This window comes from Buteo buteo, chromosome 18, assembly GCF_964188355.1.
Source record: "Buteo buteo chromosome 18, bButBut1.hap1.1, whole genome shotgun sequence".
NCBI lineage: Eukaryota > Metazoa > Chordata > Aves > Accipitriformes > Accipitridae > Buteo > Buteo buteo.
Genome location: NC_134188.1, coordinates 27468836 through 27494689, shown reverse-complemented (window position 1 = coordinate 27494689; position 25854 = coordinate 27468836). Strand labels below are relative to the sequence as shown.

Here is a 25854-nt window from a genome sequence, read left to right as displayed (position 1 = left end):
TTTGGAGCTCTCCCTTGGGACAACTCAACCCCAAGTTAGTAGAAGGAAGAAGGAGAAACTCTAGCACCAGAAGTTGGACTTTCTGCAGCAAAGGGCTTGCTCTTCCAAGAGCCTTGTGCAGGAGAGACCCATTTCCCTGCCGTTCCAGTTTCTCCACCACATGAAAGAATCGGAAGCAGCATTGAGGATATATCGAAAACAAATCGCAGCGGAATTGCCCAACTACTACCTGCTGATGTGATTCAGCTCCGGGAAATGGGCTTGGCATTTGGCCTTCAGTGTCATGGTGGTTGTTTTGTTTTTGTTTTTTTTTTTTCTCTCCAAATCCTTCTTGGGGCAAAACAGAGCTGCTTCCTTCATGCAAGGATGAGGGGGTGGGTGGGAACAGAGCCACCGCTTCGATGTGCTCGTCCTCTCTTCTACGCATGGCTTGTCTCTCCTCCGTAGCCATGGGTAGGGATTGCTCCTGCTGTTCTGCTTCAGCCCTGGTGACAGGATCGTGGCAGCCTCTCCAGAGGGGAAATACCAACTGTGATGACTTCTAACTGATCTTTTTTTGCCTCTTTGCCTTGTTTATTTTCTTACTGCTCTGACTGTTGTGCATGTTCCTCCTCTTTCTCTCTGCTGCATTCTGGCATCTCACAGCTATCACATGATCAGGTAATTCTGGTGCTTTCCTCCTCTTTCTCTTTTTCATTCAACCTTCCTTTCTCTCTTTCTTTCTCCCTCTCTGCTATGGCTTCACTGCAGATGGACAGGGCAGGATGCAGCTTTTCATGATGCTTTCAAACATCTGGCTTCACAGGGGGACTATAAGGCTCTGAACATTGCATAGTCCATAGCCATGAGCACCACAGAAGCCTGATGCTGAAGCTGGTGGATGTTTTGAAGGCAATCTGACCTTCTGTTAAAATGGTATAAGTCGCTGCCTTTAAAAAAGCCCTATTCTGAGGTCCTGCAGCGTGTTGTAATTGGGAAATTCCTAGTGGACATAATGCTTTCTCCATAGAAATAATCCCATGCAAAATATCCCCTTCCTTCCTGCATTTACCAGAGGTTTTTGAGACCAACCTCTTCTAAATTGGCCAGTTTTAAAGAAAATAATGTAACCTGTTCAATTATATAAAGTAGCGCTTCTCTAGCCCTGGGAATGAATTAATAAGGCTAATAGCTGAAAAGGTTTGGCTCATCAATTGCTGCACTTGGAGCAAGGGATCTTTCGGGAATCTCTTCTCAGTTACACCACTGTGAGCCTGGAAATGCAGCGTGAAAACAAATAGCGTTGCGCCCAGGAAGGGAGTGAGCCTGGGATGCTGGATTGGAAGTGCCATCAATTGGAAACCCAGATTTCTCCTTGTATTGGCTGTTTTCTCACCAGTCGTTCTCTTCCCCTCTGAGGGAAGCGCTGATGCTTTTCTGCAGTAAAGCCTTCACCGTGTCCGTACTCGAACCAAACTCTTCATGTCTTAACCTTCTCCATTCCTTCCGCTGTGTGCCATGGGGTTGTATTTCTGAGGACTTGGCTACACCCTGTCTGTGCTTTTCTGCCCCTCTCCCTCTGCCCACCTACCGCCTCGGGGCTTGGGGTTGGCCACCTGCAAGTACTGCCTGCTCCACCAGGTACCTTGGACTTGCGGCGTTACGTCCTCGCGGCATCTCCCCAAAGCAGGACCTGGCTGTGGGGCTGGGCTGAGCCCTTCTGTGGGTGCAGGGAGGTTGGGTGTTTTCCCCTTCTCGCCCTCCGCCTTGCTCCCTGGCTCGTGGATAAGGAGAAGACGGGCATGGAAGAGCTGGGCAGGCTTTAGGCAAGAGCAGTCGCAGGATGGGGACTCTGTGGTTGCGGCTGGCTTGGGTCTTTGCTCGCTCCATCTTATCACCTCGGTACCAATCAACCCCGTTTTATCCCTGACCTGCCCCTCTCCGACCCCCTTTCCCTGCCATTTAGCATCTCCTCTCCAAACCAAGGGTCCGGTCGTGGCCCTAACACGGTGTATGCTGTCTCTGTGTTGTTGTCCCAGTATTTTTTAGTCTGTTCCCACCCTGTGTCCGTCTGGTCTGCTTTGATGCCAACCTCCCAGAACAAGACCTACCTGCTGTCTGTCTGGCCTTTTTGCACGCTGCTGTCCTAAACGTGGCCGATCACAACAGAGTCCAAGGGGGTAGGAGAGGTGCTATTTTTCTATTAAACAAGCTTTCTGGACACCCAAAGGCTACTGAGCACAGCAGAGAGTATTTTGTACGGTGTTGGAGTTGCATTGTGATTAAATGTACCGGTGGCTCTTCTAAGAGGGTATTTCAAAGTACCCCTGAAAACTGGGGTCACCCTCTCTTAGCTTGTTCAATCAGAGCAATGCACCCCTGTGAGAGGAGTCATTGGCCTCTTGTGTGTATTTAACCACTGGGTCTGACCGCAGCCACCATGTGAGATGGGGACGAGAGAGCAGTGGTCGTTCCTCTTGGCAGGAGGAGAAAAGCCTTTGGTCCCTTGCACCCCCTTGAGGCTGGGCTGTCGGTGCCTCAAAATAGCCCATGCCCTCCATGGGACGTCTAGGACCTATGGGCAAGAGATCATCGTGCCTTTTGGCCACACAACCCAGCCTGATGCTGAAAATCCTGATGATGTGGGCAAAGAAAAGACTCGTAGCAATATGTTTTGGTCCTGATTATAGTTTAAGGAGAGTCTTATCCTGTGAGATGCTATGCACTTGCAACCACATTGACCTTAGTGGGATCTGCCTGTATGGGACACTAAGGGCAAAAATGGTCATCTTCCATGTCAGAGTGGCTCAGTTTAGATGATGACGATAGAAGAAAAATATTTTTTTATTTTTAAATTTTTTTTTGGTACTTTAATGTCTTTACCTCTTTGTGCTTCCTTTGTGTTTCTTCTGTCCGTGGGTCTGTGAGTTGTGTTGTGTTGCCATCTGTCGTGGTTTAACCCCAGCCAGCAGCTAAGCACCACGCAGCCGCTCACTGCCCCCCCCTCAGTGGGATGGGGGAGAGAATCAGAAGGAAAAAGGTAAAACTTGTGGGTTGAGATAAGAACAGTTTAATAGAACAGAAAGGGAGAAACTAATAACAATAATAATTACAATAATAATAAAAGGATTGGAATGTACCAAACAAGTGATGCACACTGCAATTGCTCACCACTTGCCGACTGATGCCCAGTTAGTTCCTGAGCATCCATCCCCTCCAGGCCAACTCCCCCCAGTTTATATACTGGGCATGATGTCACATGGTATGGAATACCAGTTTGGGTCAACTGTCCCGGCTGTGTCCCCTCCCAACTCCTTGTGCCCCTCCAGCCTTCTTGCTGGCTGGGCATGAGAAGGTGAAAAATCCTTGACTTAGTACAAACACTACTTAGCAATAACTGAAAACATCAGTGTGTTATCAACATTCTTCTCATACTGAATCCAAAATGCAACACTATACCAGCTGCCAGAAAGAAAATTAACTCTATCCCAGCCCCGGGACACCATCCCATCCCTTCTTTTCTCTGTAGCAGAGCATCTGCCTTCATCTGTACCCTGGTCAAAGTGTGATGGTGCAGTGTCATCCACTGGGATTTGGGAAGGGGATGGAAAACCCATGAAATCAACACCAGCTAGGTTGTCCCGGAAAAATTGCAGAACCTCTTTTGCGGATGTTGCTTCTTCAGGCTGATTCTGTGGACCCAGGCTTGGAGATGTGTGGGGCTCTTCAAATCCTCTGCTCCTGGGGCTTGGTAGAGGGTTAGAAATTGAAGAGAAGGTGGTTGTCACCTTTTAAAAAAAAAAAAAAAATTAAAACCCACCTTCCCTTGTGTAGGTAAGCCACTAGATGGTGCCAGAAGATCAGAAACCCCGTAAGCCACCCTATATCCCTGCTGTTTCTTCATCAAATAACCTTATAGCATCCCTGGCTTGGGCAGGGAGAATGGGATTTACTTGAAAGCCTTCCTCTGTGGTCCAGAGGTAGGACGAATCGCTGAGGTGTGGGCTATGAAAGCCTGGCCTAAACAGCATCCCTTTGCAATGGGATCTTGGGTACGGCTGCTTTGTCTGAGCCCACCGAGCCCTGTTTTCCCCTATTGCAGCAGCAGCAGCCCACCTTCCACTCCTAATGCCAGCAGCTCTGCAGCTGAGGGTCTGCTACGGGGGTGCTCCCAGGCTGAAAAACAGCTTTAAAAGCAAAATCCCCCTTGAACTTGCTGCTGCTGCTTATTACTGACATCAGTAATTTTCTTTAGATGCATTCAGTAATGAGAATAAATGTCTGGCTAGTTTGAAGTTGAGCCAAGTTCCCATCAGCCTTATATTGTTCATGTGGTGGAAACTTTTGGTGAACACCGAGTTTCGTCGAGGCTTAAAAAGTGGAGGGTTTGCGTAGAAACATTTAAGTAAAGCCCTGGTGTTTGGGGAGGGAAGTGCACTGGGGGAAACTACATTTAAGGGCACGTGGCAGGTACCTGCATTGGGACTGCTTGTACTTTCCTGCAGAGCAGCTCGTGTCAGCGTCTTTGCTGTGTCTCAGGTTTGAGACCTTTAATTGTCGTTGAGCTCTCTTCTCCCACAAGCATGAGCACGTCACTCAGCGAGGAAAAGGTTATGGTTTGTTTCTTTACTTGGCTTAGTCTCTTGTTCTGTTCCCTCTTTCCAACCCTAAGAGTCAAAACAGCCTGACCTCCTTTGGGCAGCTGGATAGCTGATGTGATAGAGAGAGGTTTGGGGCATCTGCTGTCCTTGGTGAAATTAGTGGAATTAGGATGTTCAAGGTGGTTAAAGATGACCTGCTTGTATGTCTGTACCCCTTTGAGATAACATGCTCATCTCTGAACATCCTCGGACCGTGAGGGGTTGCGTATGTGCGAGGGAACGAAGGCGTGAGGGTCTCTGGGACTTGTTGGTCTCCACGTTGTTGGTGGCCACTTGCACTGAGGATGCTCCCATGGTTGGGAAGACCAGCCCCTGAGATCCCTTCTTGTCTTGCAGGTGGCGCCTAGGAAGCATCAGGACCTACAACCCGGAGCAGATCATGCTCAGCGCTGCTGTCCGCCGGTCCAGCCGGGATGTCAAGATCATGAAGGAGAAGCTGATCTTCTCAGGTATGGATGGGGCTGGTTGGCCAGAGCCCTTTGCTCCATCCCTCAGCTCTCACCCTGCTCTCTGCTGACGGAGGAGGAGGTCTTGGTACGGGTGTCATCATCTGCTGGTGGGACTGGATGACTGGACTGACCCTGCTGCACTGAACCACTTGTGGGATATGGTCATGGCTCATCCATCCCAAACTGGTGCATGTCTGAGCGCTGATTTGCTCAGAAATGCTGCATTTAACTTCCCAAGTTACGGCATGCACCTCTCTTGTACTGTCCCACATCTTCTCTGCTCTCAATTGTTAAAAGCATGTCAAAAGCTATAAAACCCATTAAAATAATGGCATAGATCACCACAAATAGTGGTGATGAGCTTGGGGTAGACCTGGAATTCAGTGGCACTACAAGTTGAGGGGTTCCTGATATCCTTGTGCTCCTCTCAGCATTTACTTGTGTTGGAATATGCTGGCAACGTCTCCATCTCACCCCACCTCTAAGAAAGATCTCAGAAATGCGTACGAAGAGGGAAACATTTAGCTTTGAAAGATTAAAGTTGGTGAGTGAAGCCTGAAAACTCACATTTGAAAGAATGTGAATATAATCTCCCCTTGAGCTTTGTTACGGGTTTTCTTTGTATGTAGGGGCTAGAGACCTCTAGCAGGGATCAGGGTTTATTGTACTGGGCACATACACAGCAAAACGACAACTCTTGCTTCAAAGAGCTTACTGTGTGAAATGCGGGCTGGATTCTGCCTTCTAGAGATGGTGAAAATCAGGTGTAAATCCATGAAACCCAGATAGGGAAAGCAGTTGGTCACAGCAGAATTAAGCCTCCCCAGTGTGGGACAATGTCCTAGACATGAAATATCCTTAGAGGTTAGGGATACATATTAAAGTTTTGTGCCTCTGAAACAAATGTTCTTGCTTAGGGTGGGTGTTTACAATTAAAACATTGGTGGTTGGTTGCACATTTTTCCCAGTGAAACCAGTGATAATAGGAGTCTGCCCTTTTCCAGAATGGCCATTTGGGTAGAGATTAAGTTCAGGTATTTTGCATCCTTTTCCCACAGGTGACTAACTCAGCCTGTGGAGTAGCATCATGTATACGGGGGAATCCAGTTTTGCCTCTGATGGTGGCAAGATTGTCAAGGTCTGAAATCTAGGAATGAGCTCTATTTGGAGGCAGATCCTGTTCAGAACTGGTTTTAAATGGGTGCAGTGTTACTAAACCCAGGGTGAAATCCCTGTAGGATCAGATAGATCCTATGTGCTGGAATTGCGCAGCTGCTCAGTGCCTCAGTTTCCCCATCCATGGGGGATGCTCCTGGGACTTGCACCCCTGTGACGATGTCCGTGCTTTCTCTACCCTCCCCAGAGATCAACAACGGCGTGGAGACCACGGACGAGCTGTCTCTCTGCTCCGAGAACGGCTATGCCAACGAGATGGTCACCCCCACGGATCACCGGGACACCAAGCTGCGGATGAACTGAGGGGCTCTGGTCCGACCCCGGCGCGTGGCGTCCCCCGCGTTCGCTCCAGCAGCGAAAGCCGTGCTTTCCTGTGTGCTGCGGGATGGGAACCTTTGAGGAACTGCTGGTCGGGCAGAGACCCCTTCCCATACCCCATCGCTAGCTGCTCTACCTCCCTGGTTGTGAGGTCGGGGGGCTTATTTTTGTAAATATGTAGAAAATCTGAATTTTTGTCTCTCTCTTTTTTTTTTGAGTGTAATTTTTCCAGGGCATGAGTGGAAATACCGTGTTCATTAAATCCTCGACCTTATGGCTGAAGTTATTTGAATCTTGACGTGACAGCCTGAGTCCCCTTGGGGGCTTCTGGGAAAAACACGTTGGACGTGTCTCCCCTTTCTCCCCCTTGCCCCGCTCCACTCCTTCCCTTGGTGCAGCGACTGTGTAGCTGAATGTTGTGATGTTCTCGTGAAGTGTCGTTTTTGTTACTGGTTTTTTTTCAGTTCCCCTCCTCTTCCCCCTTTCCTGGGCGATGAATTTTTAGCTCTAATGCAACAGGAGGCTGTTTGGAGGAGAGAAGCTTTCCTAGGAGAAGAGATTGCACTGCTCTTCCCTGCCGAAGTTCAGAGCCAGGGAAGGGGTTGCACTGGCTCCGTCACTTGGGCACCTTCTGCCTGTCCCATCCTCCATCCCCAAAGCCTGGGTGCTCGCAGGGGAACGGCGCTCTTGAAAAGTCCTGCCGCAGTCTCGAAGGCAAATCCTGAGTGTTGGCTGTAGATTGGCCTCTGCTGGCAGCAATGCTTTGATTTTTGATTTTTTTTTTCCTTTTTTTTTCTTTCTTTCTATCTTCTCCCTGAGTTGGGCTCTGTCGGGAGCCCCGATGGCTTGCAAAAAGCAATGCCTTTGGCACCATCACCGCTCAGATCTGGCTAAAGTGCCTGCCACTCCGCGTGGCGTTTGCAGTCGCTCCTTGCTTCCCTGTCCTCGCATCCGTGTAGGAAGAGGAGGTGGTGGTCCAGTGGGAACTTCCCCCCTCTCTGGGCCAAGCAGATGCCCATGGGTGAAGGAGTTGTAAATAGTTTGGAAGGTGAAGCAGCCCCGGAGTGTAATTTATTCCTGCAAGGAGACCTTCCTCCTTGCTTTAAAAGCAGGATCTTTAAAAGCTGCGTGTTCGTGTCCTCCAAAGGAGTGACGGTCTTGCAGCAGATGCTGACAGGCTCGTGAAGGTAAGAGCTCGGATCAGCGTGTTTCCAATGCAAAAGGCTTTAAACCAAAATCCTAGACCAGAGGTTAAAAGAAAAAAAAACAAAAACAACCAAAACCAAAAGCTCAGAAAGGAAGTAGATGGCAGTTGAATTTATCCCCTCCCTGAAACGGCTCACAGCCAGCCCAAGGGCGGTCGGAGCTTTCTGCTCTTGACCTTCGAGGCCTCGTGGAGAGGAGCCTGTTTTTGGGTCACTTTGCTGTTCACACGGAGCCGGTTCCCAAGGCAGCTGAAGCCAGCCGGAAGGCTGCTGGAGCTGTGAATGGGTCTTGGCTCAGTCCCCGTGGCCTTCTGGTGTGGGGTTGCTTCCTTCCTTGCTGGATCTTGGTCGACACGACGTGCGACGGGAGAAATCCCATTGAGCGCGAGCTTCCTTTGAAGCTCGGTGCGCGCTGCCTTGAAAGCGATGGGACCGTCCAAGTTGTTTCCCATGGAGGGGATGGGAGCTGAGGCTGAGACCTTCGGGTGCTGGCCAAGCTGGGTTGCAGAGCCCGTGAGCGGCTGGGAGAAGTCACCTTGTAGAGAAGAAGGGCGGTCTGGGGGATGCTGGTGTGCGTCACGTTCAACGCACAAAGCAGGCTTGCAAAGACCAGAAACAAGCCACAATAAAAACAGCCTCGAGCAGTTTGTTCTTGTTTTGGCAGCACTGAGCTGCTCTATTTTTTTTTTAAGCTGTACTCCAATAGTGTTTTGAAACCCCAAAGTCTTGGCCTTAGTGTGTAAGAATTGGGGGCAAAAGTGGCCAAATTATCTATGTAAAAGAAATATACCCCTATTAATAATGAAAATATGAATTGTCATGCTTTAATAAGGACCTCCTAAGCAGTGCAAATCAAGAATTTAATTTGTTTGCATCTACCCTGGGTTTTTATGAATGTAAGTTGAATAAGACCCTGGTCCATGCTGCCTCTTACCTTCCCCAAATACTGTCCTTCTATATGGTACTCTCTCAAGTCTGTGAAATACAGTGTGGTTTTTCTGCAAAATTGCAAGTTTTTGGTGGATTTGAAGGCTTTTGAGAACAAAGTTGCTTCTCCCTTTAATGTGGTGCTGTATTGAAACATTCCTGGTGGATTGTCATTGCCAAGTGAGAGATCTTGTTTAAATCTCAGCATCTGTTGATAATCACCTGCATGTTCTGTTTTTATCCTTGGAGATGACTTTATTGAAAGGTCAAGTGCTTAAAAGCTTGGAAGTGTTAAAAGCAATCCAACAAAGAGTTGTTTTCACAATTCACTTTTTTTTTTAATGATGAGACCCAATGCGTAATGCACTGACTGTTACCATAATTGTCCTGAATATTTGCTACCTTTCTTTTTAAAAGGATGATACTTTTTTGATGAAAATAGACCTAGACCAAACTAAACTCTGCAATGCTCTGTGAAATAAACTGTCAGTATTCCCCTGCCAGTCTGTGATGTTGTGTGTTCTGGGATCACCTGTGTAATGATGATGCCTTGATCCTTCTCGCTGTGTTTCTGCTTTTTCATGCTTCATGAGAGTGCCAAAGGTCTGACCAGATAGAGGTTTGGAGATCTGTCCTTCCTGAGATTGGTACAGTTGTGTTGCATCTCCTCTTGATGACACCAAGCTGAGTGGTGTGGCTGACACACCTGAGGGATGGGAAGCCATCCCAAGCTTGAGAAGTGGGTCCATGTGAACCTCGTGAGGTTCAACAAGGCCAAGTGCAAAGTCCTGCACATGGGTCAGGGCAAGCCCTGGTATCCACACAGGCTGGTGGATGAAGGGATGGAGAGCAGCCTTGTGGAGAAGGGCTTGGGAATACTGGTGGATGAAAAGTCGGACATGACCCAGCAATGTGCGCTCACAGCCCAGAAAGCCAACCGTGTCCTGGGCTGCATCACCAGCAGCGTGGCCAGCAGGTCGAGGGAGGGGATTCTGCCCCTCTGCTCCCATCGGGTGAGACCCCACCTGCAGTTCTGCGTCCAGCTCTGGGGTCCTCAGCACAGGAGAGACAGGGACCTGTTGGAGCGGGTCCAGAGGAGGGACGCAAAAATGACCAGAAGACAGTAGCTGAAAAGCAGTTGTGTGGAGTCGAGGTGACTGTGCAGACCTAAGCCATGAACAGTAACTGTAGAATAATTTTTCAGTGTGTATGGCCACATGGGGACAATGATGCACCCGTAGAACTGATCAGGCAGCAGTTTTAAACCAAACAAATGGGAAGCAATTTATTTTTAACACGCGTTATGCAAGTCATTGCCCCAGGGTGCTGTGAAGGCCAAAAATCATAAGCAAGTTCAAGGAGGAAGAAATGGCTGATACATCCATTAGCACTTATTAAACACAGGAGTCCGGGTGTGAGATCCAGCTTGGGAAGTCCCTGGGCAGTTCTTTGCTAGATGTGTATATTAAGGGAAAGGCTTGCTTGGTGCTTGCTCTATTTTATTTTTTAATTTTTACCCCAGGATCTGCTCCCAGCTGCAGACTGAGGGTGCTTTGGTTGAGAAGGGGATCTTGTCTGGGTCAGTGTGGGATTGTTCTTTGTTAAGCAGCTGTTTTCTCCAGCCCCTGAATGGCTGCATTTAACTGATAGTTGAAAGGGATTAAAGTAAATACAACGCTATCTCACTGGTTGGTGATGGGTAGTCAGTACCGTGTCATGAATTTGACTGGCTCCGGCAATACCATTTGAGTGTTAAATATAAAATTGCCCTAGGGGAAGGGATAGAGCTCCTGCTATCTACAGTATTGAATAATCCCTAACTAGCGGCTGTCGTTGCTGTACACTAGGGGAAGATATTGAAAAGTTGAAAGGAGAGAAATGAGAGTCATGTAGGCTGTGTCTGTTATTCAAATAAAAGAGCAGAGGATTGGTTGCTGGCTCTAAGCCCAAATGGCTTGGGACAGCCAACATTGTGCTATTTAACTCTTTCTTCCTCTCTAAAACTGCCCTTATTTATAAGAGCTTAGTGGTATAGCTGGGATAGTTCTCGTGGTATCTGGGAACCTTTCCAGCCCTTTAAATTTGCCAGTGGAGTTGTAGTCCTGGGGTGTGGGAGGTGATGCTGGTGCTCTAGGCCTACACAGTTACCTGCCATTAGAAGGATCTCTTATATCTCTGCTAAAGCCTCAAAATGATGCAGTGGTCAGGAGCTTTCAAAGTTCAAACTCGGCGTGGGAAGTCTAGCCGCGATGTAAGCAGCAGCAGTGGGATGAGGCTGAAGGCTGGTTCCCCTTGGTGCAAGTAACTTCTTCTTGGCTGAAGCTCCTGACCGGGTTTCAAGCTCAATGTGAGTATTGAACCATATGCGAAATAGAAAACCAAGGGGTTTTTTCCCCTCTTAAGCCTCTTAGTTTTCTCCCTGTCTTCTTTCTGGATCCTGTTTCCGTTCTAGTTACTTCTCTGCCCTAACTCACCTACTTGGCTCTCCTGCTTTGGTCTCTTCTCCCGGAGGCTGGTGACTGCCCTTCACTTCTGCTAGCTGGCTGAGGGTGAAAGAGGGTGTCCTGACTCTCTCCATGGCAAGGTGGAGCCGTGGATGGCGGTGCCAGGAGTGCACAGACGGCTGTCCTGGATGGGATGCATCTTGGGCGTATGGTGGGGAAGTACAGACCACAGCGTGATCAAATCCTAGTGGCCATCTCCCTCAAGATGCCTCACCGTGGTCTCCGTTACTGATTTTTCCAAAACTCCCTTCTACCTTTCCCTTCTTTTTTCCTTGTTTTCTCTTCAGCTTAGCTGCCTCCCTTCTCCTTCCTATTCCTTTCTCCTCCTGACACGCATACTCTGCTGCTCCTTCAGTAAGCTTTGGTCCTACATTCACAGAGAGCTTTCCCCAGCAGGTGCCTGGAGTTCCTGGTCCTATATACTTGTATTTCCCTTTTGCATCTTTTTAATGCTTGTGGCTTTGTGCCTAATGGCTTCCACGGGCCATGTGCCAGAGGCTGAGCGTTTTTAATGTGAAGAAGGGATTTTAGAGTCCTAATCCACTGTAAAATCGCTGCTTCTGGTATCTGTATCTACCCTGGGAGAAGACCCAGGGCACTGGCAGCGTAAGGCATCCTTCCTCTGGTGCTGCCTAGCAGACACCCCTTTCAAACACCCTCACGCCCTGCAGCTCTATGGGGTATTTAATGCCCTCTGTTTCATGCAAAAAGGCCACAAGCGTGGCCTTGTAGCACAGCCTTTGCACGGCGACAGCCGCTTTGGGGCACGGTGGCATCCCGCAGCGAGATGCAGGGCCGAGAGCAGCGCAGTCTGGCTGTAGAAATCCCCTCGATAGGCGGCTTGGCGTGGGCACGGGGGCAGCTGCACCCTGCAAAGCCTTCTCATTGTGGTAACTTGTGTGTTTACAACTCCTAGCAGCAGATCCTCCCCAACCCTGGGGCTGCACGCGCTGCCTGAAGCTGGGGTTTGGTTTCGAACGGGTTGGTAGCCCTGTGCTTTACGGCTGCAAGGAGATGATGGCTTTGCAACCTTGCTGAAGAGTTTCCAACACCCTGGAAACCTTTTTTGCTGTGTCCCACAGGGCAGGATCAGTGCTATGCTGCCGTTTGTCCCGATGAGCCACTTCCAGTCATCCCTAGCTCCATCCGTGCCGGACATGGTTGCACCCCTGGTCGGTGCAGCCTGGCAGTGCCCAATCTATCAGGCTGGAAGGTCCGAAGAGCAAATCCCCCAACCCTTCCAGCCCCCGGCACAGGCTGGGAAACCACAGTCCCTTCTAGGTTGCCAGTGATTCATATGCAAATGTTGGGAGCAAGCAGGATGCCAGCTTGTGCCCTGCATCCCAGCGATGGGAGAGGAGCAGAAAGGAGCCAGCCAGCAAACGCAGCGGCGGTGCCCCACGGAAAGGTGATTTCACCGGGATGACAGCATGCAGGGGCTGGTTACGATTAATATTTCTTTTTTGTCTAGCGTCAAATAATAGAAGTTGTTCGAAGCGATGCTGGGCAAGGGAGGGAAGGCTGGCTGCATCACATTAGGGGGGTTGATAGTCTTCAGCACAAGGGTTACTTCGTGGAGCTTCCCCGGGGCTGCTTTGATGCCTGCTATGAGCATTTAAAAATTCAACCAACAACTGGGATCAAGTTAGAGGGGAGGGTGCAGAAAGCCTCATGGGACAAACCTCCCCTTCTGTCCTCCTCATCCTCAAGGACCTAATTACCTAATTATCACACGTTAATGAGGGGGATCGCAGCTCGTCCCTGACCCAGTCCATTCCCGCTCCGGGCACCTTTTTGCTCACAGAGCCGTATTTTATTTATCGGCTTTATTCTGGTTTCCAGCGAGATGGAGTCTCTATCAAATGAATCGTTCCACCTGGACCTCAATTTGCTCTCCAGATGGCTCGGACCCTTAAGCTGCCCTGGTGTGATATATTTTCCCTGGGCTGCGATGGGTTTTCCCTGGGTCCTGGCTCCTCCCTGGCTGGCTGTTATTGACAGCTGCATGGCTAATGCCCTGTAGCTCCCTGGCATGTCATTCAGGAGAAACAAAAGCAGATTTCTCCTCCACCTCTCCGGCAGTGAGGATAAAGGGGATGCTTTTGTGCTTCTCCAAGCGTCACCGCAGAAGGGCTGAGCGTGCTTCGCGGAGGGGACCTGTCTCCGTGCAGAACCCTAATGTGGATGGGAGCTCGCCCAGAGGGAAGTTGAGTCTTCGCTAGGTACCACCTGGAAAACACAAACTGTGGGCCAGGTAATGTTGGACTTCTTGCGCTAGCGTCTGGGGAGGCTTGCAAAAAGAAAAAAAAAAAAAAAAAAAGGCATCATTTGCTGCTGTGTGGTACTTGGGCGGAGAGGGTGACCCGCAGAGGAGCGTGCATGGGTGAGGGCAATGGAGCAAACGCGCTCTTTCTTTGGCGTTGGCATCGTTTGTCTCATGGGCAGACAGGACGATGTGAGCTGGGGAAGGGCATTTGGATGAATTGGGGAGGGAAGAAGGGGTGTCCCTTTGTAAGGAGGTCAGCCGGAGCTGTTTCTTCCCAGCGCTGAGCCGTGCGGAGCAGCGCGTGACCCTGATGGCTTGGAAACGTGTGCGGATCAGGGAGAGAAGTGGGGATATAGACGTGCTTTTCTTTTTGGGATGGAGCCGCGTGTGTCGGTGAAATGTGGAGTCCGCCGTGCTCTTTGCAAAACCGTCTCTAGAGAGCTGCCTTTGTTGTAACTTCTCTAAATCACTTTGAACTGCCTAACAGCGTTTCCCTTCTGTACACAGCCCTGAGCACCCATTGGTGGCATTTAGGGTGTTTAGAGCCTTCACCCACTCCCACAGGATTTCTTAGCTATTTAGTTAGGGCTTGTCATGCTGCTTCACTGCTCTTTAGGTCCCTGCAGCAACCCCGTGGCAAGGGCAGAGCTGTTTTCCCCACTGCTGGGGGATTCTGCAGGCGCAAAGGATGCGGTGACGCTTTCTTGGGGTGGTGGGGTGAAGATCCTCAGGACTAGATTTGGTTGTGCTACACACAGCTACCCTGGTGCAAGTGCTGCCAGGAGGTGTCCTCTGGAGTGTGGGAGAATCTGAGCACCTTTGGGGTCAGATGCGATGGCTGTCCGGGAGATGCAGGTGTAGGAAAAGAGATGAAGGACTAGAGCTAAGCCAGGGATTTTGACTCGTGAGAAATTCAAGGTTAACCCTCCTCAAGGGATGTGCTACCTGCCTTTCTGCAGGAGACTGTGTGGACACCACAAAGCCACCGATGTCGGGTAACTTGTCACCGCAGTGGGGACTTGTGCTCCTGCCAGAGGCTTGTGGTGAGATGCTCCAGAGCCTAACTTAGGGGGCCCTTAAGACCAAAGCCTGACCACCCCCCACCTCCCAAAACAGGCTCTTTGCTGTTACAGAGCCTCAGAAAAACAATGTAAAGCCGGCACGGCCGTGGTAGAAGCTGTGATCAGGAGTGCTCTGCTGATGGCCCCCACTGGCACCCCTGCTCGAGGAGTGGTGCCGACTCTTTGCCATGCTTTTAAAACACAGGTGGTGGCATTGCTGTGCCCCTTTTATTTAACACCCAGCTGGTGAGAGCAGTTGGGCAAGTGCCGGGAGACCCAGGGTCAGTCCCCTGCTCACTCTTCCCCCAGCATCTGGGTCTGTGCCACAGCGATGGGGCAGGGCAGGCTTTGGGGGAGAAGTGGAAGAAATGGGGCAGCACCAACCTGTTAGTGGGTCTAGGACAGCTGAGGCAGTGGTTGAGGGTTTGGGGTCTTTGATTCACTCATTGCTCCCAGCTGGGCTATACCGTGGAGCACTTGCATTTGAAAAAATGGGGAAACCAGTTAAAGCAAGATGTCAGAAAGAAAGGGTGTCAAGGTGGTGGTACAGCTTAGGTTGGGTAAGGCAACTGCCTTAGAAGAAACATCTCGTAAAGGCAGAAGTTTGTCTACTGAGATGGGGTTGGATTGGAAATATCCTAGTGCCCACCGCTGTGCTGTGGTTTGGAGAAAATGTTGGTTACTGAGGAGGTGCCATGTGTGCAGATGAAGGGGCAGAGTCTGACTCTATTTTGGCTGGAATCTGTACTTCCTCGTGCCACCGAGGAAGATGTAGAAACCGTGATGGTGTTTGGACATTGCAGTCAGATATTTTAATAGTGTACTGTTCTCTTGTCTCCTTCACTGCTTCCCAATCAGGATGCATCGAATAATGAAAGAAGAATCAAGTTTCAGGACAAGCAGCCTGGAAAATGTGACACGGGGCCCAGGCAAAGAAAAGCTGCACATGAAGCTCTGCAGCGGGTCCTGCCATGCTGAGCAAATCCTCCAGACACTGAACTCCTACCGGCAGAGCGGCATCTTCACAGACGTGGTGCTATTAATTGATGGACAAGAATTCCCCTGTCACCGTGCCACTTTGTCAGCCAACAGCACGTATTTCCGGGCCATGTTTGGTGGCAATCTCAAGGAAGGCCACCAGGATATCATTAACATCCAGAAGATATCTGCTTCCACTATGTCTCTCCTTCTTGATTATATGTATGGGGGGAACATCATCATTCAGGAGGACAACGTTGAAGGCATCTTGGAACTGTCTGACTTGCTGCAGATCTCCAAGCTCAGAGATGCTTGCGTCACCTTCCTTGAAGGCCAGCTTCACCCATGCAATTGCTTGGGCATCATGAAGTTTGCCGATTCATTCTCCATTGCGTCTCTGACAGAAAAGAGCAAGAGGTTCATGCTGGAGTGTTTTGTGGAGGTGTCGTGTCACGAAGAGTTCCTGGAGATGGGTGTGAAGGAGCTGGTCGAATATCTGTCCGATGAGCAGCTGGTGGTCCCCAAGGAAGAAGTGGTCTTCGAAGCAGTCATGCGCTGGGTACGGCATGACGTACCTGCCAGGAAGGGAGCCTTGAAGGACCTCCTTGAGCACGTGCGTCTGCCCCTGCTCGACCCCACCTACTTTCTGGAGAAGGTGGAAATGGATGAACTCATCCAGGACTCGAAGGAGTGCATTCCTCTACTGCACGAGGCCCGCAAGTACTACATCCTCGGGAACGAGGTCAGCTCTTTGCGATCGAGGCCCAGAAGGTAAAACACACTGTCGTCTTCTCTAGACCTGCGTGGCCTAAGTTGATGGTTCTTAAAGTTTGAGGGGAGTTTTTGGGTTGTTTTGTCTTTTTCTTTTCCTCCAATTGCTTCTTTTTTGGCCTCCCTGTTTCCAAAATGAAGGCATTGGAGATTGTTTGCCTGGCTTAAAGGATTCCTGTGCAATTTATGCTAATGCACGTGACGCTTTTTTTTTCGGTTGGCAAGGAGTGCTCTAGTCACACTGCTCTGGGTGTGCAATGATGCTATCCAGATGTGTGTCCAGACTATGGGCAGGAGAGGGTGTTTGTAGCTCTTTATTTCTATCTGCTTTCACCAATGGGTAGAGCACTGGGTTGAGACATGTTTTCCATTCCCAGCTCCGCCACTTGTCTGCTCTCCTTTCACCTCTTTTGGTCTCTCTCCCACCTTCTCCAGGCTGTCTGTTAGCAGGAAGGCTTGGACCAGTCTCAATCCTCCTGGCCATCAGCGTGTTGCCTAGCTCAAAGGCATTGCTGCAGGGTCAGGAATTAATGTCCAGGGGAAAAAAAGCAGCTACTGTCCAGGTGGTTACCTAGGCATCCCCAAATGTCTTTTTTTTTCTTATTTTCTTTTTTTTCCTTTTTTTTCTTTTCTTTTTTTTTTATGTTTCCATTGATTTGTTGATGAACAGCAAGAAGATAAAGAGATGCTGGCCCAAGCAGCTGCCAATGTAAAGTGGAGGAGGCAAAGAAAAAGTGATTTCTAGGGTTGTGTGGGTGTAGAAATCTGGACTTTTTTGTGACTGTGAAGTTTGGATTTGACCAGCCACTTTTTAAGTCTCTGCTGTTTCTTCATGGTGCCACAGGTCCCTTAGGGTGTGCTTGGTAAGAGTGCTGATGGACACCTCTGCTCTGGGGTGGGTGACCATATCAAACCGAGTCGGTTTGCAAGGCTCCCCATCCTTTTCCAGAGGAAATCCATGACCATGGGGCTGCAGGGCCAGGTTCTTGTGCTCTCCTGCTCTTCAGCCGAAGGAGTGCAGGTTTTTTTGCTGCTCAGTGGAGCATCCTGGGCAGAAGGATGGAGGTTGCCTCAGTGCACCTCAGAAGTCCCAGATTGGGATTTAGGGCATGTTTCTGTCAGGTGGAAGAGATGGTTTGACACATCTTCTCTGTGCTGAATACCACAACAGGTTATTATATACGGAACTGTTCAACAACAGGGTCTGTGGTGACCTCCTCAAGGATGCAAACAGCTAAAATTCACTGGGGATAAATCCCACCCCCCAGCATCCACATTTTACCTCCCTCCTTTTGCAGCTTTGGTCTTAAGTGAATTATGTCAGCCTGCACGAACCATGGCAGAGCTGGGGATTGGACCAAGTCTTTCAAACTCTCTTTCACCCTCCTCCTTCCTCTCCCCTCCCCTCCTGCAGAGCCATTCCTCTCTTGCCACCTACTAGTTGGCAGGATTTTCCTTCCCCTGCTGTCTGTCTCGTCTGCTCACTGCTATTAGGGCTGGAGAGAGAGAGAGATTTCCTGGAAACACTTCTCTCTCCAGGCAGAGAGCTCGCCGCAGGCAGTCTGCCAGGAGCGGCTTTCCACGCTCGTGGCTTTGCCTTGAGGATTATTAGGTTTGATTGTGCTGGAAGGGGGAGGGTGAGTGGCAGAAGGCAATCTCACGAGGGACTTCTAAAGGTCATTCCCATTTTCTTTCCCTATGCAGTTTGGACCCGTCCCCACCCAAGTTGGGAGGTGCCTTTGATTTGATCGTGCAGACAAAAAGGAAGGTGCAGGTGTGAAATCATTTGCCCAGAAAATCGGTAGCTGATGCAGGAGAGGACCCTGCTCTATCCACTGGACTGTGGTGCCAATGTCCTAGATAGGATGGGGGGAATGATGGAAAGGAGTAGCCTGGCTCAGGCCCTTACCCATGCTTTTCATGTTCTAGGTTCATGGAGCTGGCAGAAGTCATCATCATCATTGGGGGCTGTGATAAGAAAGGCCTTCTCAAGCTGCCCTTCACGGACCTCTACCACCCCAAGAGCAGGCAGTGGACAGCCCTCTCCAGCGTGCCTGGCTACACCAAGTCAGAGTTTGCTGCCTGCACACTGAAGAACGATGTGTACATATCAGGTGAGGTACCCTGGACCAGATGGTCCCTTCCCGGTTGCAAAGAATAGCACGATGTCTTCTTGGACAGCCGCTCCTTAGGTCTATTCACTAGGACTCATTCATGTGCAACCCAGCTTTGGAGCCAAGTCACTTCTTGGTGAAGTTTCTCCTGAGGCCATTTGGATTTTGCTGTCCCAAGGAACAGTTTCACCTTTGAGGGGGAGGATGGCAGTATTAAAAAACCTTTCCCTCCTGTTGGGCATCTGTCAAAAGCGTTCGGCTGTGGAATGAGCTTGTTTTGGTGTGTGCTGTCAGTCAGGGTTTCCTAAAGCATCAGTCTCCTGTCCACCCTTCACTTGAAATATAATGCCTATCAATCAGATGAGTTCTGTATAAGGGATGGAGCAGTGTAACAAGTGCCTTCAAGTCCAGACAGTATCTCCTTTGGGAAGCTGAGTTTACATGGCCATAACCCAACAACCATATTCTGGCCTCAGTTGTTCCATTGCATGGGGGAACTATGCAAAATTGTGGCGTATTGAGGTGATGGGGTCCTTGGGATCGCACCATCCCTCCATCCCTCTGTTTTTCAGGAGGACACATCAGCAGCAATGATGTTTGGGTGCTGAGCTCCCAGCTGAATGTCTGGATCAAGGTCGCTTGTCTGCAGAAAGGCCGATGGAGGCACAAAATGGCAACACTTCAGGGCAAGGTAAGCAATGGCCCAAATTTTGGAAGAAGCCGCATGGAGCGCCGTCCCCCTCTTCTCCTCCTGCCCAGTACAGTGAGGAACTGTCAGTGTGTGTTTGTCTTATGGGTCATTTAGAGATGGTTTTGGTGGGAGAACAACTAGGACATAACCAAGATGTCATTGGTTTCAGTTGGGTGTGTGTTGTCACCTGAAGTAGTCACAAATGAAGTTGTAGCAATAAGATCTACCATGGGATGGTGCAAGGCTTCTGCAGATAGCTGTATTAAGTCTTTGGGTGAAAGCTGTACAGTGTGGGGTGTTTCACAGAATCATAGAATGGTTTGAGTTGGAACGGACTTTTAAAGGTCCACTAAAGGTCTAGTCCAATGCCAAAGTTTTTCCATGGCTTGGTGTCTGTCCTTCTGGCCAAGTCCTAGCCTCCCCTCACGTACGCCGTGCAGCGTAGCCCATTAGGTGAGTCCAGGAGTTTCTAATCGGCTTGCTTTGCTCCTTTTGTGGCAGATCTACGCTGTGGGAGGCTTTGATGGTTTTTACCGCCTCTCCAGCGTGGAGTGCTATGACACCTTCTCCAACAGCTGGTCAACCTTGGCCCCGCTGCCTCAAGCCGTGAGCTCGGCGGCTGTGGTCTCCTGCCTGAACAAGCTCTACGTGCTGGGCGGTGCTGTGGACGACACCGCTAACACTGACAAGGTATTGCTGGGGCATCAAGAATGGACAGAGACCTAAACAAGAAGGTTTGCTAGGGAACGTGGAAGGAAATGGAGTTGTCCTTAAGCCACAAGGGAGGATTTTTTTGAAGACTAATGAAGACTCCCTTATAATAAGATGGGAAGCCATACATTTAAATGGAAGCCAATGAGACTTAGGGACCAGAGAGGAAGGTGTCAGGAGGTGACAGTATATTAGGCATGGTTTCAGTAGAGCCTGTTCTGCTCTGGAGCCTGGTCAGCCCTGAGGCACCACAGGAACAAACCTCCGACACTGTGGGCGTTCACTTCAGATAAGTAGCAACAGTAGTAATTGCCTGGAGGAGACCTCTGCAAGCCAGAAGTGATGCTTCTGGTCTCCTGAGCTGCAGGAAAAGCCATCAGTGCATCTCAGCTCCATCTCTGAACGCTTACCTGTGGTCAAGAACAGCCATGCTGGAGCCCCTATTTTGTCTGGGAGACCTGAATGCAAGAGGGAGTACTAGAACCCTTCGTCCCTTTGCTCACTGCACTGGTCTTGGGGTGTTGAAGCTCCCATCCATGTTTCTGTGCCCATGTGCTTTTATTTCTAGTGAATAGCAGTTTCATCCAAGCAGGGAGATGTGGTAAATTCGTGTTCCCGTAGCTGTGTTTCTCCTCCCAGGTCCAGTGTTACGATCCAGAGGACAACAAATGGACGCTCTTGTCTCCCACCCCTTTTTACCAGAGGTGCATCAGTGCCGTCTGCTTGGACAACATCATTTATGTTGTAGGTGGACTCCTCAGTAAAATCTTCAGCTACGATCCGAGGAAAGACAGCTGGCGGGAAGTGGCCACCCTCCCTGGGCCTCTGGTAAGGACAAGGTTTAGGAAAGACACAGAGCCTTCTCATTCTCTCTAGAATAGGAGCCATCTGTGCTTTGCTGAGATTGAAGGCAAGGAAAATATATTGTGGGTTTGGCTCTGAGCACATGAACGTGACCTCTGCAGAGCAAGTCAAACATGTACTCACCGTCGGTGTCCGTGCTGCTTGGAGGATGTCTCTCCCACAGCAAACCCAAGTTTTTTTGCTGAGGCTGGGTCTACACTAGCTATTAATGCCAGAGGAGTGGATCTGTCGGGTGAAACCATTGGCGTTGAGGACCTGTTCCCCACACTATGTGTTTCAGGGTGAGGGTTATACTGGCTCTAGTCTGGTCTGTGGACTGAACACAGAGTGGTGGTGGTCGTGTATCTGGTCTCTTGGTATGCTTGTGAGTCTGTGCTGTGCCTGAGGGACTGCTAGAAACAGCAACAGCCCCATTGCTGGCTTGAGGCATTTCAAGTGCCTAAACTCTTACTAAAACAGTAAGATTGCAGCACCCCAAGAGCCAGACGTCACTTACCTACTTTTCCTCCCTTCTGCTGGGCAGGTGAGAGTTGAGCCCATCACAATGCCTCAGCCCCTTTGCCTAAAACTAGAGGCTCGCTCCTCAGCTCTTGGGTTTTCCTTCTGCTTTCCAGGAGAGCTGTGGCCTGACGGTGTGCGGAGGGAAGATTTACATCCTGGGTGGCCGAGACGAGAATGGGGAAGGCACGGACAAAGCGTTCACTTTCGACCCGGCGACGGGGAGCGTGGAGCAGCAGCCGCCGCTGCAGCGCTGTACCAGTTATCACGGCTGCGTGACCATCCTGCAGCGCATGAACAGATGACCACGGGGCTCCAGCTGCATCCACCTCCCACCCAGAGCCTCCCCTTGAGACAGTGGCCACCCAGCCTGGGGACAGATATCTCACCTTGGTGCGGGGAAGGGCAACACAAGCCACTGAAGGTGATGAGCTCCAGCCAGCCCCTGAGCAGCCTCTGGTTTTGTTTTTCCTGGCTTGATGATGCCATTGGCTTTGCTGCTGATCTAGGTGAGAGGATGAAAGGGTGCTGGGCTGTGTGAAGCTGCATTGCAGGCCTGGCCACAGTAGGATTCAAGCATCCTTGCAGCCGCTGGAACTACTGAATTTGACCTTTGCTTAGGTTTTCCTGGCTGTAGATTATGGTTTTCTGTTATGCTGGCAACAGAGGCTCGCTGTCCTGCAAGGACATGTATTTGCTGCTTTCTGACGCCCAAGACTGTTGCAGTAACAATTACAGTTACAGGATCCAATTCTTTAGCTAAAGCTATCAGATATTTGTGCATTTAGGTCTGTAGAACCCTGTGTCAAACCATGGTGGTGACCTACATGGTCATTAACATCCATGAACAGTTAATCCCATCACAGTGGAGAGCTGAGATTGGGACTTCAAAGCCGATATCCCAAGAAAATTTCTCCACTAAATCCCCAAAAGCCTGCTTAAATAGTCCAAGCTCTGACTCCATTCTGCACATGCTATATGAAGGTCTATTCCCCTAAAGCACAGAGTGTTATCTCTTTTCATACATGTTTTGTGGTTGGACTGCTATCTCACTGTGTCTTCATCATTGAGAGGACAAGTGAATCATGTAGCCAAGAGTTCCCTCTTCAGAGAGCAGAGGTAGGGGGAATATTAATGTGTAGGAATTAAGCATGAAGACCTGAAGCATGGTAGCCACAGAATCACATCTGGCTCATTTTGGATCTGGAGTATGCAAGTATTAAATAAAACTTGGTATTTAACAGATTTGATACAGAGTCCCTGGGAGCCTGAATGTGCAGCTCATTCGGAGGGCAAGCGTTTGATTTCACAGACAGCGTTGCTCCAAGGTCTCAGGTCTAGAAATGATCCTGAGCACACTTGATTTGGTAGAATAGCCATAGCTTTTGGTGTCAGTGTCTTTAGTCCATGACAGGAACTGGTAATTTCTGATGGCTCCATGTAAATGTTCATGCTGTGCAATTAGGGACTTAGTTGCTGCCAAATGTAGAGTGGGGTCTCTTAAAAACTCCCATTACTTGTACATTGCAGGGTGCACCCCTCTACAGCAGGCTGCTGGTTGGCTGCTGTTTCTCTGCACCTTCCTTTCCCCATCCCAATGATGACTTCTTCCTGAAGTAGAGGAAACTACTATGTCCACTGGTCCAGATACTCCCCTTTTCAGGGCCTTTTAACTGTCTTAAACCTCCTGGTTTTGCCTGCTTCCCCCCATATAGCTGTTTTTTATGTGGTCCTCTTTAGTACTTGTGTTTTCTGTCAGCTCTGAGAAGTTCACCTCTTCTTCGCCATAATATCAGGCTTACCTGTAAAACATGGCAAAAAGAAGTCCCTGCTGGAGAACCAAAATTGACTGTAACCAGGGCACGCTGATCTCCTTTTCTTTTTCGGAAAGGTGTGCTCTTCCATTGCCCAGGTGACAAGCAAGGTGTTTCATTACGTGAAACATACCTTACGCTCATCATAGTCAAGCCTGGAAAGTCTCAGGGCTCTTATAGCCATTTTGTTGATTGAGGTGCACTATTTGAACGTTCTCAGCCTCAAATTCTCCTTAAGGCCTGTGTATTAGCCCTTTTATCAGATCATGAGCAGCACAATCTGTCCTTCAAGCAATATAAAGGAGATTCAATGCTGGTATAGGTTATTCCCATGAGAAGAGAAAAGGAAATTCATGCTGGTAAAAGGGAATTTTATTTGCGATCAAATTGCATCCACAGATGGGTCTTTAATGGGAATGGAGATTTCAGGAGAAACTGGAGCCTTTCCTTCAGCTGGTTAAATTGGCACAAAAGAAAGCATGAGCACATCACCCCACGCTGTGATAACCTTCAGGGCCAGAGAGACCTTTGTCCTCCTATAGCCTGATTTCCCGAGGACCACAAATCACAGTCCATCACTCCTCCCCAGTTTTGCTTCTTACTGTTCCCCTGTGCCTTAAGCAATTCACCGCTTTGGTATGGGCACCCCTTCAAAGTGTGTTGTTTTGGACCCAGTACCTCCACCTCGCCCCATGAGTCATATGGCCAAGGAGGTTCTTAACTCTCCACAGTCTGTCCCATCAGCATGTCCCTCCTCTTGGTCTGTGCTTTGGAAAACGCTGCTGGTGTTTCAAGAGAATGAGCGCACCCAGAGTTTGCAAGGGCATGCATTGAGCAAAGTCTGCTCAGCTGAGGATGGTGAGCATCGCGAGGAATCAGGCCTTATCAAAGGGATGGTCCTCGTGCCAAAGTTCTGCCTTGCCTAAGGTATATAGAATAGGGCTGTGAACACAGGCGTATCTTGCTCGGCTGCTGGCAGATCTTTGTGCTTTTGTTCTTGAAAAGAGCATAGTAATATATTTGGACGTAGCAGTAGCCTTGGTAGGAAAATGGAAGAGTTTTCCAGTTGCACTTACAACTTCTTTTTCTACAATCTTTCCTGCTTTTCCTAAGCCTCCCGGGAGTCTCCTGCTGTACTTCACACCTTATTCCTGTAGAAGTAAGCACGCTCAAAAGGGTAGAAGATATTCTCGTCAGCTTTCCTATGTGCTTTTGACGTGTGTGGTGTGTTGCAATAGGTGTAACATGGTGGTGGAAGTTGTGGCATAGATACTGTAACGTTTGCCTCATTCTTGGTCCTGATATTCATTGTACCACTGAAATGTGTTTGTATTTTGTAAGGGCTGTGAGCTGTTGGGCATGCAGGGGAGGGTTAGGGAAGGAATTTAACTTGGTTTGATTTAGAAAGAAATATTCATCTTGACTCCTAAGTGCTTTTGCTGCAGGAATTCCATTTGTAAATATTGCTTCATGGCATTCCAAAAACATGTTGTTGATGGAACATCAGGAGGAGCTTTGGGAGCACCATCCTTGAGGTATCCCAGCCTTTATCTGGGATACTTGAATTCTCAGTTTAAGCAAGTAGGATGTTCAAGGTATTGCTTTTTGTCTGCAGGGAATGGTATCTTTAACTATTATGTGGGGTCATGGCCAAGTCAGTGTAAAGAAGGTGCTTGGAAGGTTCAAACTCAGCTGAAGGATGGGGAAACTTTTACTCATATTTTGGCACGATGGAAAAAGTATTTCTAGAGAAAATGAAAAATTATTTGTCTTGGCTGATTCTTGCTCTTCCTTGGTGTGGCAGAAGAACACAAAGCATGAAACTGCCTGCCACTGCAATCTGCTTCAGTTTTTGAGAAGACTTTTCTCAAACCACATGTAAAGCACCTCCCTGCTGTGTTTACAGTAATGCACAGACTTGTTGTGGGAGCTCTGTATAGCAAAAGATGTAGAAGAAAGTAGTGATCATCTGCAAAGCATGTGTGGTAGTTTCAGCTTTATGTATTTAAGCTTTTAAAAACAAAATAAATGACTTTTTTTGCACTCCAAACCAATGACTGCCAATCACTTCCAAGTAGTATTTAAACCATCCCTTCCTCCCCCCATCCTTTTGGTTTTCCTGCTGCCTGTCTCAGCAGTTGTGTTATTTGGGGTATGTTTGTATTTTGGATGGGAGCCAGAAGGAAGAAAAAGCTTTCTGTGAAGAAATCACATGGATGGTGTAGACAGCAAGATCTTCAGGGACTGATAACATTTGTCCGTGACACACAAACTAGAAGAATTATAAATAACCTGGAAGACAGGGATGCTGTGGAAAGCAAGCTGAACTGCTTGTTAGCCTTCGCTACCTAGTAAAAAAATGCCTTTTTCATGAAGGCAAATGAGATGTGATGCAACTGGGCAAGAAACAAATATCACCCAGAGCTCGAGAAGGGTCCTGTGGAGCAGCATCCAGAGAGGGATTTGGTGGCTAGAGTGGAGAAGGAGCTGAAATAGTTTCCAGTGTGAGACTGTTAGAAGAGACGTGATTTTGGGATGTGTGAGCAGAGGGTGGACACAGAGGGCTGCACTGGGTCACTGCTGTCATTGCAGTGGAGAAAGGGCTGCGGGAGCAGATCCACTTGGTGGAGCATGTGAAAATCCTGCGGAGCAGAATAGAGCCATCAAAATTATTCAGGAGCTGGAAAAAGATTACATTGTGCTCAGTCTGTGATATTTAGCAGAAAGAAGGCACAGATGCTTTTGATACCAAGTCTTGATGACCTGAGTAACATGTAGATACCTTCACAGACACTGGTGGGTCCTTCAGTTCCCCTGCAAGCAAAACCCATCATGGGAAGATCAAGTCACGTAAATGTAAATGAGGG

General features: G+C 49.1%; 2 protein-coding genes across 6 annotated transcripts in view; both read left to right on the top strand.

Annotated features, from left to right (window-relative positions):
* GDPD5 (glycerophosphodiester phosphodiesterase domain containing 5) overlaps positions 1-9218 on the top strand; it is a 168390-nt gene extending 159172 nt beyond the window's left edge. For all 5 annotated transcript variants that reach the window (XM_075050253.1, XM_075050255.1, XM_075050256.1 and 2 more), the window contains 2 exons: positions 4977-5089; positions 6453-9218. In XM_075050253.1, the coding sequence (XP_074906354.1) occupies positions 4977-5089; positions 6453-6568 (229 nt within the window). In that variant the 3' untranslated portion in view covers positions 6569-9218. The remainder of the gene's footprint in view (positions 1-4976; positions 5090-6452) is intronic.
* Positions 9219-13225: 4007 nt separating this feature from the next.
* On the top strand, positions 13226-21617 carry KLHL35 (kelch like family member 35). The gene is made up of 7 exons (XM_075050462.1): positions 13226-13473; positions 15405-16295; positions 18225-18409; positions 18982-19100; positions 19602-19790; positions 20451-20639; positions 21290-21617. Exons 2-7 carry the CDS (start codon positions 15406-15408, stop codon positions 21476-21478), a joined length of 1761 nt encoding a protein of 586 aa, XP_074906563.1. The 5' UTR covers positions 13226-13473; position 15405; the 3' UTR covers positions 21479-21617.
* Positions 21618-25854: the final 4237 nt, after the last annotated feature.

Excerpts from the sequence above, each read along its gene's own strand:
- KLHL35 (XM_075050462.1), top strand. The coding sequence starts at position 15,406 with ATGCATCGAATAATGAAAGAAGAATCAAGTTTCAGGACAAGCAGCCTG. Across the intron at positions 19,101-19,601 it reads TGGCAACACTTCAGGGCAAG|ATCTACGCTGTGGGAGGCTT; the intron begins GTAAGCAATGGC and ends CTTTTGTGGCAG. Across the intron at positions 20,640-21,289 it reads CCACCCTCCCTGGGCCTCTG|GAGAGCTGTGGCCTGACGGT; the intron begins GTAAGGACAAGG and ends TCTGCTTTCCAG.